The sequence below is a fragment of the Condylura cristata genome, unplaced genomic scaffold, assembly GCF_000260355.1.
Source record: "Condylura cristata isolate star-nosed mole 26May11 unplaced genomic scaffold, ConCri1.0 scaffold00023, whole genome shotgun sequence".
Classification (NCBI taxonomy): domain Eukaryota; kingdom Metazoa; phylum Chordata; class Mammalia; order Eulipotyphla; family Talpidae; genus Condylura; species Condylura cristata.
Window position 1 is genome coordinate 32,650,024 of NW_004567124.1, and position 13,214 is coordinate 32,663,237.

Below are 13,214 nucleotides of genomic sequence, written 5' to 3' on the forward strand. Positions count from 1 at the left end.
CACTGCTGAGGGGAGCAGCGGGCGGGTCAGGAGAGGTCTGCCACGCCATGTGGCCACCTCCAGGGCAGGCGGGAATTGAACTCATGAGGAAGTGGCTTTACTTTTCAGTGCAGTGCTTTAACCCGCTGCGCCACCAGGGAGGGCCGACATAAATATCTTTAAAGAGTCATCTCCAGAAGCAAGAACAATAAAGTGAAGATAAACAACTGGGACTACATTAAACTAAAAGGTTTGTATACAGCAAAAGAAACAGTAATCAAAATGAAGAGACATCCCACTAAATGGCAGAAAAATATTTGCACATCATATAACCAATAAGGGACTGATACGAAAGATCTACAAAGACCTTACACAATTCAACAAAATCAAAGCAAAATAACCCAATCAAAAAAATGGGCAGAACTATATAGACATTTCTCCTAAGAAAAAATGCAAATGGTCAGCAGGCATATGAAATAATATTCAACATCACTAGTTATCAGGGATCTGCAAATCAAAACCACAATGAGCTATCACCTCACTCTAGTGAGAATGGCCCACATTAAAAAAACTGGAAACAAATGCTGGAAAGGATGCAGAGAAAATGGTACCTTCTTAACTGCTGGTGGGAATGTAATTGGTCAAGACTATGGAAAGCTGTGTGGAGTCCTTCAGAACACTAAAAACTGATCTACTGTATGACCCAGTGATTCTACTCCAAAGATATTTCTCTCTACCCTAAACATTAATTCAAAAGGAAATCTAAACTCCTATTTTTATTGCAGCACTGTTTATAAGAGTCAAAATATGGAAACAATCCAAATGCCCCAAAATGAAAAATGGATCAAGAAGATGTGGTATATATACACAGTGAATATTAATCAGCAATCAAAAATAGACTCGTGTCATTTGCCACAGCATGGATGGAGCTAGAGGGATTATGCTAGCCGGAATAAGTCAGAAGAAAAAAGGTAAGTATCAGATTATTTTACTTAGTAAAAGCAAAAAGACAAAACCTTCAAGTTGATCATAGATCTGAGCCATACAGCAAAGGAGAGGGAACTAGGGGGAGTTAAAACAGAGGAGGGAAGATATGGTGATGGTTCGCAGATGACATGGTGGTGGGAGAACTTACAAGGACTACCTCCAAGGGGGAAAATAAATTACTGTACAAAAATGAATGATGATGTAAGGAAAAAACATTAGTGGCATGATTATCTATAAAGGTGTACTTACCCATCATTTATAATTTCTGTTTTGGATGACAGTTCTGACCACCACCTTTTTATGACTGCTTGAAGCCAGTTTAAACCAACTATTACATATCTGAAATGATATTTTATCACAAAATTGAAGGGTTTTCATTCACAAGGCCTTTACAAAAGGTGATCTTCTTCTCCACCCCCACAAAAAATCCCATATATACACACTGATCTCTCCCCCTACATAATTTATGTAGATTATCTATACATGCTTTTTTAATTGTTCTTGAGCTATTTCATGTTCTTTTCTAATTGGAAATTTCTATGTTCCTTGAAAACAGAAACCACAGATGTCTCATGGAGTTCAATTTACTACTATGCTACTCACAAACAAACAGGATTTTGAAAGGAAAACAGGAATTAAGATTCAGATTAGTACTTACTCTTCAAATTTGCTTTTAAGTAGTGACTTTACTAGAGGCAACAAATCCACACAGCAGCCAAGTGAGACGTATTGTTTTTCTTCCTGTAAACTAAAGAAATACTAAATTATAAAAATATAAGAGGCATAATTTGTCCTTCTCTCACCTGATTTTATTATGAAAAATATTCAGTTTTACCTATTAGTAAGTACAGGCAGGCAATCCACCACAACACCCAGGTCTTCTATCCTGTGGGTACAAAAAGATAGCATTGTTTAGAGAAGTGATTTCCTATTTAATATGATAAACTTTAACACTGTTTTTCAGAAGTTCATTTATTCAGCAAATAATTCAAGTGTCTAAGATGAGTGTAGTGCTAGGGACACAGGAATGAGAAAACAAGGGCTTGTATTTCAGTGCCTATGGGTGGAGTTAAGGGAGAAGGCAGACAGATAAATGTCATATATAGAGTATACTAATAGTATTAAGTACTCCTGAGAAAACTAAAACAGAAGAGAAATAGTGAAGAAATACATATACTTATGTACCTCACCAAGGTAACAACTGAGAAGAGACTTGAAAATAGCGAGGAAGGTAATGATTAAAATGTTTACACAAAGGGGATTTTTAAAAGGTCAGTTTTCCCATACTGATGTCTTGTTTTAGAATTGTAGTCTGAAAAGGCACCAGCTTTGTTTTATCTAAGAAAACAAAGTTTTCTACATTTCTGTTACTCTTAGACTGGTGAGGAATGTTATTTAAACTGTACAATCTCTACTGAAATTAAACATAAAAAGTTAACAATTTCAGCCAATAATAACATAAAAAGAGGCACTTCAAGACAAAACACTGGAAATTACTTTTATTTAACGAAAGTCACACAAGTCACACTGACCTCACCAAATAAGCTACGAGTTCACTTATACTTCTCTTTCTCCAGAAAGTTAAAGCCACATTCAATCTCAAATTCCTGCTGAACAAAACTTGTGCCATTGTTTCATGGTCATGAGAAACCTGGAATGCAGTAATCAATTTGTTAAAACACACTGAAACGTGATATAAAATAAATTTTTAAATTATTCTGGTAGACATTTCAAAGTTATGCAAGTTGTAGCTGAACACAGTAAATAGATGATATAAATAAATTTAGGACTTACTTTTTCTAAACATACCTTTTCTACTTGCTATCATTTTTCTTTTAAATTTCAATAATTTGTTAAATAAATCATTTTAGCTTATCAACAAACCTATGATTCATTTTAAAATGTGAATTAATGGAAAAGATAAATATATAAGCTCGTCACCACTAGTGAACGAGTCACAAAAATTCAGTTCTGTAATTATTTAAACTCATTCATTTTTTTATATAATAAATTACATACAAAGTAAATTAGTAAATGAAAAGTTCTTTTTTCTTTATAGTTATTGATATATTCCTTTTGTAAAAAGGTTAAATAATGCATAACTGTGACTGATAAAAAGTGAATACTTTCCACCTGCCCTTAAAAAAAGAAAACACACCTAATGTCACTCTCCAAAAGTAATCATGGTAAACAAATTGGTATATACCTTTCAAGCCATTCTCTAGACAAAGGAAATTAGATACATGTAAAATTAAAATAATACCAATATTTTTCAAAATCTTGCCTTTTCACTTATATTAAGATTTTCCAATGTCAAAACATAATCTCATCTTCAAGTAACAATTATACTTTTATGTACTTTAACTTATTTAGATTGATTCTGGTTTCTCCCTATTAAAACTATGTATTAATGATCACCTTGATTAATGATCACCTTGATGTATGTACATGCATACACAAGTAGATTAATTTTAGAATTAAAACAGCTAAATAAAAGGTTATAGCTAATTGAATCTGAAAAATGGTATCATATCACTTTTAGTTTTAGGTTTTCAGAGCAGGTACTAGATAATCAGGAAGAAAGGTTGAAACAAATGAGCAATCAATAAACTATTCAGTGCAAGGTTAAGGAAGATTTGTGAGGTCAAAATGAGACAGCATAGTATAAGGAGGTGCTTGAAAACATGTCTCACTGTGCCATTAATTCAAATGCACAATGAAACTTCATCTCAAGGTATATGCGCGCATTGTGTTTATTCCTTCAGTTTAATTCAGGAATCAATGTAGATTCCAAGCTGGCAGATTTCTGGATTATTCATGTGTTCTTTTCCTTCATATGTCATTTCTATGACTATCTGACTAATCTTGGCCTCGTCACTTCTTTAACTACATGAAAAGAGAGGCACTGTTTTTTACTAATCTCTCTCTGAGACTGCAGAATATATTAAACAGCATCATTTATCCACAAATATTTGTGAATGGGTTATCATCATATTCTCCAGGTTCACAATAATTCACTATTAAATCAAATTCTGTCTGCTTCCTCTTTTTTTTTTTTTAAAGATTTTATTTATTTATGTATACAGAAATGGGGTACAGGCCATAGGTACAGGGGCAGCAAGAGCATTCACCAGAACAGAATGGGGAGCAGGACAAGTGGATTGACAAAGTACACTGCTGAGGGGAGCAGTGGGAAAGACAGGAGAAGTCTGCTGAGCCATGTAGGTCACCTCTGGTGTGGGAATTGAACTGGCATTGAAGAGTCCATGGCTTGGCTTGGCTTGGCTTAGCTTCACAGTGTGGTGCTCCAACCCACCTGCACCACCAGGCAAGGCCTGATTCTCTTTTCTTACTGATCATATACACACTTCCTTCACTTCTCTTAGCATTGCTAATTTTCTATTATTCTAAGATATTGCTTTTACAATGATGTTTTCACTTGGAAATAGAATCTCTTCTTACCTCACTTCATTACGGTTTTAGTTAATAATACTTTCTTTTCCTCTTATTTACACATAGCCCATATTTATCCTAAATATGATGTCCATTTTCATTCCCCTATATTTATGACCATTTTAATTTAAAAAGACTTTTTGTCCACTCATAAAATGCTTTTTAAAGGGGTCATGCCAGAAAGAAAAAAAAAACTATTTACTAAATCACAAATTATAGTACTATAATGCTATAAATCCATTAAAAAGCTATGGAAGTTTAATACTTGTAATAAGAGAGATGCAAATTAAAAACACAATGAGATACTACTTCACAACAGTGAGAATGGCACATCTTAAAACAACTAGCAACAACAAATGTTGGTGAGGATGTAGGAATAAAGGAACTCTCCTGCACTGCTGGTGGGAATGCAAACTAGTGCAACCACTATGGAAAACTGTTTGGAAGTTCCTCAAACTGCTTAACATGGAGCTTCCATATGACCCAGCAATCCCACTCCTAGGTATCTACCCAAAAGACACAAAAACACTGATTCACAAAGACACCAGCACCCTCATGTTTACTGCTGCTTTATTTACAATAGGAAAGACATGGAATCAACCCAAATGCCCAAAAGTAGATGACTGGATTAAAAAGATGTGGTACATATATACAATGGAATATTACTCAGCAGCCAAAACAAGAGAAACACATGTCTTTCGCAGCAACTTGGATGGAGCTGGAAAAGATCATGCTTAGTGAGATAAGCCAGAAAGAGAAAGAAAAATACCAGATGGTTTCACACATAGCAGGAGTATATTGGACCAGGCGAGAAAATAACAAGAATAATGAACAGCCATATACCAGAGACATTTTGTGGGGGTGGAGTGGGGAATGGGATCAAAAATGGGGAGGGGGGAGGGAAGTGCACTGGACTATGGTGATGGCACCTGGGTGACTTAGTGATGGGAAACCCACGGGGATTACAATTGAGATGGGAAAAAAAAGTACAAAATGATGTAAAAATAAATTATTATATATATATATAAAAAAATGAACAACTATATACCAGAGACATTTTACAGCGGTGGACTGGGGAATGGAATCAAAAATAGGTGGTGGGGGAGAGTACATGGGACTGGGTGATGGCACACGGGTGAAGTAGTGATGGGAAGTCCAGGGGGGATTACAACTAAGATGGAAAAAGGCACAAAATGATGTGAAAATAAATTATAATAAAAATAAAAAATAATAACAATTTATTACTTGAAAAAAATACGGAAGTTTATTTGACCATATGGAAAATATTCATATTAAACAGAAACATTGTTATCAAACAATGTATATAGTATAAAGAAAAAAATTTTTCAGTACTATGATTTCCAAATGTTGAAAGGAGTAACTTTTTCCTTTTGGGTTTAATTTTCACAACATGTATAATTAACATTTAATAAAAATTACCATAAACTTGCATCTTTCTAAATTTTGTCATTTATTCAAATAACTTTTTTAAATTACTTTTTTGAGGTGTAATTTACATAAAACACTCATTGAAAGAAAATAATTCATTGATTTTTAGTAAGTTTATAAAACTGAATGGCCATTATCACAATTAAGTTTTAGAATATTTTACCAACTAATTTTACCTGAATCAGAAGAACATCAAAATTTAGCATGTTTATCAAAAGGAAGCTTCTACTAGGATTTTGAAAATCCATTAACATGTGCCTGGATTCTGTCTCTGGTGATATACATTTTTAAGCAAGATTCCTCCTTTTATCTCCCGTTAAATTTTTACTGGCCAACTTGTCATCAGGGATATTTATAGTAGCCTGTCAATCACTTCATTCTACCTCAGATATTACTAACTTTAGAGAAATGTAATAAACTACCGGTTCAAATTTGGTTATTCTAGAAAATTGTGCTGGGGGTTACTAGCATTCAATTAAGTCTGAATTAATAGGTGGTGAATTATTCTGTTATTGAATTATTCTGTTATTCTGCAGCATATGATAAAGAAAAAAACCCAATAGTAAATTCAAGAATAAAGTTAAACTTACATAAATTACTTACCTCAGAAAAAAAGGTACTATATTTTGATGATGGGTTTTCTGTTTGTGAAGAACTAGAATCACTGGAGTTAACCAAGTATGTTCGACTATCAGGGCGTAATTTCTCAGGCAGATGGCCTGCACAAGCCAGTTCATTTTCTTTATTTGCCATGTCACAGTCCCCACTTGTAGGGGACTGCTTTTTTCTGTAACAAGGATTTGGAAAAGGATGAACTTTCTTTCTGCGATAGATCACCTTATGTAGTTTATCTGGGCTTTTCACAGCTTGTCCAACTGTTCTGTAAAAAGAATTTATTTTCTTAAATGAGTAATAACATGAAAAATTTTCAGTTTTAAACAGAAAGATTTATTAGCCCACATTCTGTGTAAAATCAACTAAATTAGAAGTAAGCAACATTTTAAAAATCCTCAACTCTGGCCCTCCCTGGTGGCGCAGTGGGTTAAAACACAGCACTGAAAAGCCAAAGCCACTTCCGCATGAGTTTGATTCCCGCCTGTCCCGGAGGTGACCACATGGCACGGCAGACCTCTCCTGACCCGCCCACTGCTCCCCTCAGCAGTGTACTTCGTGGATCTGCCTGTTCTGCTCCCCACTCTAGTCTCTGGTGAAGCTTCTCACCGCCCCTGAGCCTCTGGTCTGTACCCCAGTTCTGTATGCGCAAATAAATAAATCTTTAAAAAAAAAAAATCCTCACCTCTTTGAAGAAGAAAATACAAGAGGGGCCCATAATTAAGTCAAGGGTGATATTTTATAACAAATGACAATAAAAGAAGGCATAACTAGATGCTTTTAAATGTATTATTACAAGCTTTTGGGGAGAAAATGAAAATATTTTCTAGTAGCCTAGCCCTTTAACAAAGTGACATAATAATTACGCAAGTTTGAATATTTAAAAAAAAAATTTAAACAAGGTGTAGCATATTTAACTTTGAGTAAGATAAACCACAATAGAGCAAATTTCATGTCCAGGATAGTAATTCTCAAATGTTCTGGTTTCAAGACATTTTGAATTCAACTTCTTGAGGTCCGAAAGGAAATTTTTTTTTAAATAATACAAGTTTATTTTTAGATCATTTTGTGATTTTTTCCATCTCAGTTGTAATCCCGAGGGGTTTTTCCTATCATCAAATCACCTGTGCGCCATCACCACAGTCCAGTGCATTCCCCCACATACAAATTTCACATTTTTGATCCTATTCCCCACTCCATGCCTGTAAAATGTCTTTGTTACATAGTTGTTCATTATTATTATTCCCCCAACCCTCGTCCTTTATGCTCCTACTATGAGTGAAACCATCCAGTGTTTTTTTCTTTTTCTCCAAAAGGAAATTGTTCATATGGACAGTATTTACTACCAGCCACTACATCAGAAACAAAAACTGAAACTGCAAAATTGTTAATCTATTAAAAAATATTATATTTTAACAGAATATTTTACTCCAAAACCCATTTATTTTCTAAAACAAAAAATACAAAGTGAGAAAAATGACTTCACATTTTTGCAAAAACTATAATATCTGGTTTAACAGAAGACAGATGGATTCTCATATCTGCTTCTGCATTCAATCTATTGTCATAATAATTATGTCTTCTTTCAAAAGCTCTCCTACACTTTGGAGAGTAAAAATAAGCAAATACTGTTTTAGTATTCTTGTGACTATAGTTTTGACTTTACAAACTCACTGAAAAAGTGAGGGTCTGAGAATGAATGCTACTTTTACCACTTTCTAGGTTCTGACTAAGAAAAACTCACTTCTCTGATCTTTAATTTTCTCGTAATAGGGATAATGATACCTATCTAATAGGAATGTTGTAAGGATTTTAGTGATAATGTTGATCTATTTAGTGCCATGTCTTCCACAAAGTACCAGCTGAACAATAAGTAATAGTATTATATGAAAGACAGTACTTATTCTTTTCCCTATTTTTACTCTTAACTAGTTTTCAATATTTGCTGTTTCCCACAAGAAGCTCTTACCTATTTATGTAAGCAGCCAACTGTTTTGGAGATTTCTTAACCTGAAAAATAAAAGTACGTAACTGTAGCATATTTAACATCTATAATAAGCTTACATAAACTATGAGATTTATATCAACGAATCTAAAAGTGAACAGTTGTGTTTTTCAGTTAAAACATTTTCAGTTTTAATGCTATAATCTCAATCATTAGTTATAAAAACACAGTGTGTAAGTATTTTTGGGAAAGCAGTATCTCCAGCTCCCTATTTTCTATGCCACTACCAACATGTCACACTTATAGGGTGCTTAATAAGAAAGTTGATTTTTAGTATGGTTTAGAAGCAATATATCAATGCCAATGAGTCTTGCCATGGAAAATAAAAAGCATCTCTGAGTTCTTCTTTTCTTCGTGATATTCAAACCACATCTTTTCTTCTTAATATTCAAAACAGTATTCTATAGCCAAAACATTTTGAGAGCTTTTGGAATATAAACAATTTCCAATATTTCACTAATTCCACTTAGTTCTAGATATTAAACAGAATGACTACCTTCCCACTATTTAACAATTTAACAAGAACGATCCATAAACCTAACAGTTTTAGGGTATCTAAAACTGTTGTGATGGACAAAATGATTGTTTCTCCCCAAAATTCCCTGTGAAAATACTAACCACAAAGTCAGAGTAAGGGTTAAGAGATAGGGTTTGGAGGAAATAATTAGATTATGAAGATGGAGACCTATGGGCTGAACTGGCATAGGGAGACCAGAATACTCACTTGCCTCCTTGACTACATGAGGACATAAAAGAACACAGCCACCTATGGGAGGAAGTGGGCCCTCACCATATACCAACTCTGCTAAGGCCTTGATCTTGACCTTAACGACTTCCAAAACAATGAGAAAAAGACTTTGTTGTTTATAAGTTACAGTCTATGGTATTCTGTGATAGCAAATTGAACAGAATTGATACTGTCTTATCAATTACCTAGAAGCCATGAACTTACCTCCTTCATGTTCTTATTAGTGAAATTAGAGGTTCTTTTTCTAGGAAGATCAATGGAATGATCCTCAATATTATTATGAAAGTTCCGTTTTTTAACATTGTGAGTTTTAGATGCCATAATCTCTTAGATACCTAGACCAAAAAAAAAAAAAAAAAAAAAAACGTAAATGGAAAGTACAAAAAGCAAAGAGCTTGATTTTCTTACCACACAGTTCTTTTCTTACTTACACATTTTTAAAACCTTAAACACAGAGGAAGACAAGGCAAAGCATCCTAAGAAATTAAGATTCTTTCTGTTCTCTTTAGTTAGAAACCATTATAATACCATAGCATGTATTTTTTTTTGCCAATATAACATGTCAAGCTCCCCATTTTCCATGTCACTAGCCATGTTAAGTTTAAATTTATAGATTATGAAATCAAGTCTATATAACGGGTATATATAGTATGGTATCTGGTACCCAAACATAAAAAATGTAAAGAAGCCCCAATTTTTGAAACCAAATCACTGGGTCAAATGCAATCACAGGAAGTCAGAAGAATTAAAATCAGACTACATGTATCTGGCTTGTTTATGTTTAATCCTTAAATTTTCTTTCATCCCTATTGTTAGTTCTCTAAAGCTTTCCTCTACCTTTCAAAAAAAAAAATTGCATGTTCCTATTTTTCCAATTAACATGTGATGAGTCATTTATAAAACAGGAAATTAGTAAAAGTACAAATTCTCCATTTGTACTCAGGTTTTTACACAGGAAATTTATTTCAGGTCATGGTCTGAATATAAGTTCCTCCCTCATTTTTCTTTAAACATTATTTAACATTTACTTGATGTCAGGACCTGGAGTTCACATAGATAATAAAAAGATATTCTGTTCTTAAAAATATTATTTGGTAATTTTTTTTGAAATGACAGCTTTCTGTGCTCTCAATTCAGGTTGTAACTCTCAGATCTCTGGATGAAGCACAAAGCAATAACACTAAAAAAAAAAAATCAACCTCCGCAAGTATTTGATACACATCCCTAGAAGAAAATGTCCCTTAGAAAAATTTCAAAAAATATCTATAAACACATGAAATTCTGTAAATATTTTCAGGGTACTCTACCATTTTCTGCCACTAATCCATGGAAACCTTCTATCTCTACCCACAAGTTAAGAAACTTGTAGGATGAGACTTTAAAAAGTAAGTAAATACCTATAATAATACAATAAGCACTCTGACAGAGGGACACCTATATGAGTCAGCAAAGCTTCACTGAAGAGACTCTTAAAGGACAAATAGCACATTAAGAAAATATCATGAGCAGAACAAAAGGCATGAAGCAACATGGTTTGCCTGGCAACTTCTCAAGTAGATGCTTGTGACTGAAGCTGAGGCTGAGATGGGCAGCCGTATAGATGAGGTTAGAAAAGACAAGTAGAAGCTAGATAGTAAAGGGTCTTGCCTAAAAGATGTACTTTTTCCTTAAAGGGGACTTTGGTTAAAGATAATGGATGTACATGCAATTACTTCTACCCTTCCATGAAAACCCATTACAATGGCAGTAAAGAGTTTTTAAAGGCATAAAACACACAATGATGAAGAAAAGATGGGGTGATGGTAATAACATCTTGGAGAGTGCAAAGGAAACATGATAAATTACTCAGAAGATCTGAGAGTCAAATCCTAAATAAGCGGTGAGAAAAGGTGAAAATCAGAATCCCTAAGTGGTTTAGGAATTGGCAATACCGAGGGCCACAAAACGTATGGATAAAGATGGGCTTAAGAACAAGTTGAATGATAACGTATCCATCTGTTAACAATTAGGTTCCTAAGTTCCCTTTTTCATTCTAGTAAAAGACTGGCATTTTGTTCTATGGAAAAATTAAGAGTGTTTAGCATGAGAAACACCAAGCACAAATGAGCATGAGAGGAAAAAAATCTGAAAAGGAGAACTGAGTGCAAGTTAACATACTAAATGCTGGGACCACTAACCTTTTTTCTGTCACTTGCCTTGAAACAAATACTCTTGGGAACTAAAAATAGGATATAACAAGATAGCAGAAAAAATCAACAGAAGTTAAGAGGGCAAGTTTGAGGGTATCTTCTAGAATAAAGGGTAAAAAGATAGAGGGGGAAAATCATAATATTGTCTTAGAAGGACCAAAATACAAATACATGGAATTTCAGAAAGAGTACAGAGAAAGGAAACAGGAAATCAAAGAAGTAATTCAAACCACTGCACAGGCATTGAAAGGGCACAATGAAGGTCAGCATTCCGCATGAAATAGACCTACAACGTGTATCACTGTCAAATTTCAGAGCATGAAAAAGCTAAAGGAGGTAAAAACAGACAGAAAAAACAAATACAAAACAATAAACCCTAGAACACAAACTAGGTCACATGCAAATAGTAAAAACATAGAACAGTGCCTTAGAAATTCTTAGGGAACCTAAAATTTTATATTTCAGAATATATGTAAAATGTATTTAAGAAAAATTACATTGTAAGTGAGGGGAAAGCAAAAAAAGGTAAAGTTTTCACACTTCACTAACTAGTAAAATGACAACACCAGAAGACCATTGATAAACTCTCTCTCTATATATAGTAATATCTAGAACTAGTGCCAGAAGAGTTTTATCAAGAGATATCCTCAAAAGTATAAATAAATCATAACAGAATGCTTTAAAATGTTCAAGTAACCCACTGGAAGAAAGAAAAAGAAAACAAAAACACAAACTAGGTCACATACAAATGGTAAAAGCATAAAATAATACCTTAGAAATTCTTAGGGAACCTAACATTTTATATCCAGTCAAAGTATCCATCAAGTATAGGTGTTGGGAAGATACCTTCTACATAGAGGAAACAGAAATTTTAAAATATTGTGTGGAAAAATATCAATAATTAAAATATATAAAAATGGTCTAAACATGCAAATAAAAATACAAGAGACTGACAGAGTAAATTTAAAAACACATGACCTAACAATATGTCATCTATAATAAATGAAAATATAATGGTAGAGAAAGGAAAGTAAAACTATTACATACAAAAATTAACTTAAAAAAGAAGTGAATTAATGGAGGGCGGGGTTTGCCCAGGACTATGGTGATGGCACACAGGTGATTTGGTGGTTACAACTGAGATGGAAAAAGGCACAAAACTATATATAAATAAACTATAATAAAAATTAAAAATGTATAGAGAAAAAAATCAGAATAAAAAAAGTGGCTTTATTAATACCTAATAAAGATGTCAGGGCAAAGCAAAACAGTACTTAGTCCATCAAGATAAAAATAACAATCTTAACTGTGAATGCATCAGACCCAGTGAGCTATAAATGAAGCAAAAACTGAAAGGATTGAAAAGAGAAACAAATTCACAATATTCTTAGAAACTAACCACTATTACAACAGACCCTTGTTTTTGCTTGAAAGATATAATCTGATTAGTAAATAAGGAAGAGGCAATGGGTGAGTTTCCAATTTATCAATAAAACTGGAGTTGTCTCTGCTGCAAACAAATCTTAAGAAATAAAATTGGAGGAAAGAGGGATCTATTATCATTCACATTTTAAAAATATATATTGTAGAGGGTCCTCCCTGGTGGTGCAGCGAGTTAAAGCACAGCACTAAGAAGCTAGCTGCAGCCACTTCAGCATGAGTTCAATCCCCAGCCAGGGAGGTGACCCACATGGAGCAGCAGACCTCTCCTGTCTCTCCCCCTGCTCCCCTAAGCAGTGTACTTCATTGATCTGCCTGTTCTGTTCCCCACTCTATCCTCACTCTGCCTCGC

The 13,214-nt window shown here is 33.9% G+C and overlaps 1 protein-coding gene across 1 annotated transcript in view; it reads right to left on the minus strand.

Moving 5' to 3' along the window:
• The window catches only part of KATNBL1 (katanin p80 subunit B-like 1), a 38,873-nt gene that overhangs the window by 5,706 nt on the left and 19,953 nt on the right, over positions 1 to 13,214 (minus strand). Inside the window, exons 2-8 of the mRNA XM_004687953.1 lie at positions 9,438 to 9,568; positions 8,450 to 8,490; positions 6,472 to 6,748; positions 2,499 to 2,617; positions 1,802 to 1,852; positions 1,625 to 1,714; positions 1,216 to 1,305 (exon numbers count right to left, since the gene is read on the minus strand). Of these exons, the coding sequence (XP_004688010.1) occupies positions 1,216 to 1,305; positions 1,625 to 1,714; positions 1,802 to 1,852; positions 2,499 to 2,617; positions 6,472 to 6,748; positions 8,450 to 8,490; positions 9,438 to 9,554 (785 nt within the window). The 5' untranslated portion in view covers positions 9,555 to 9,568. The remainder of the gene's footprint in view (positions 1 to 1,215; positions 1,306 to 1,624; positions 1,715 to 1,801; positions 1,853 to 2,498; positions 2,618 to 6,471; positions 6,749 to 8,449; positions 8,491 to 9,437; positions 9,569 to 13,214) is intronic.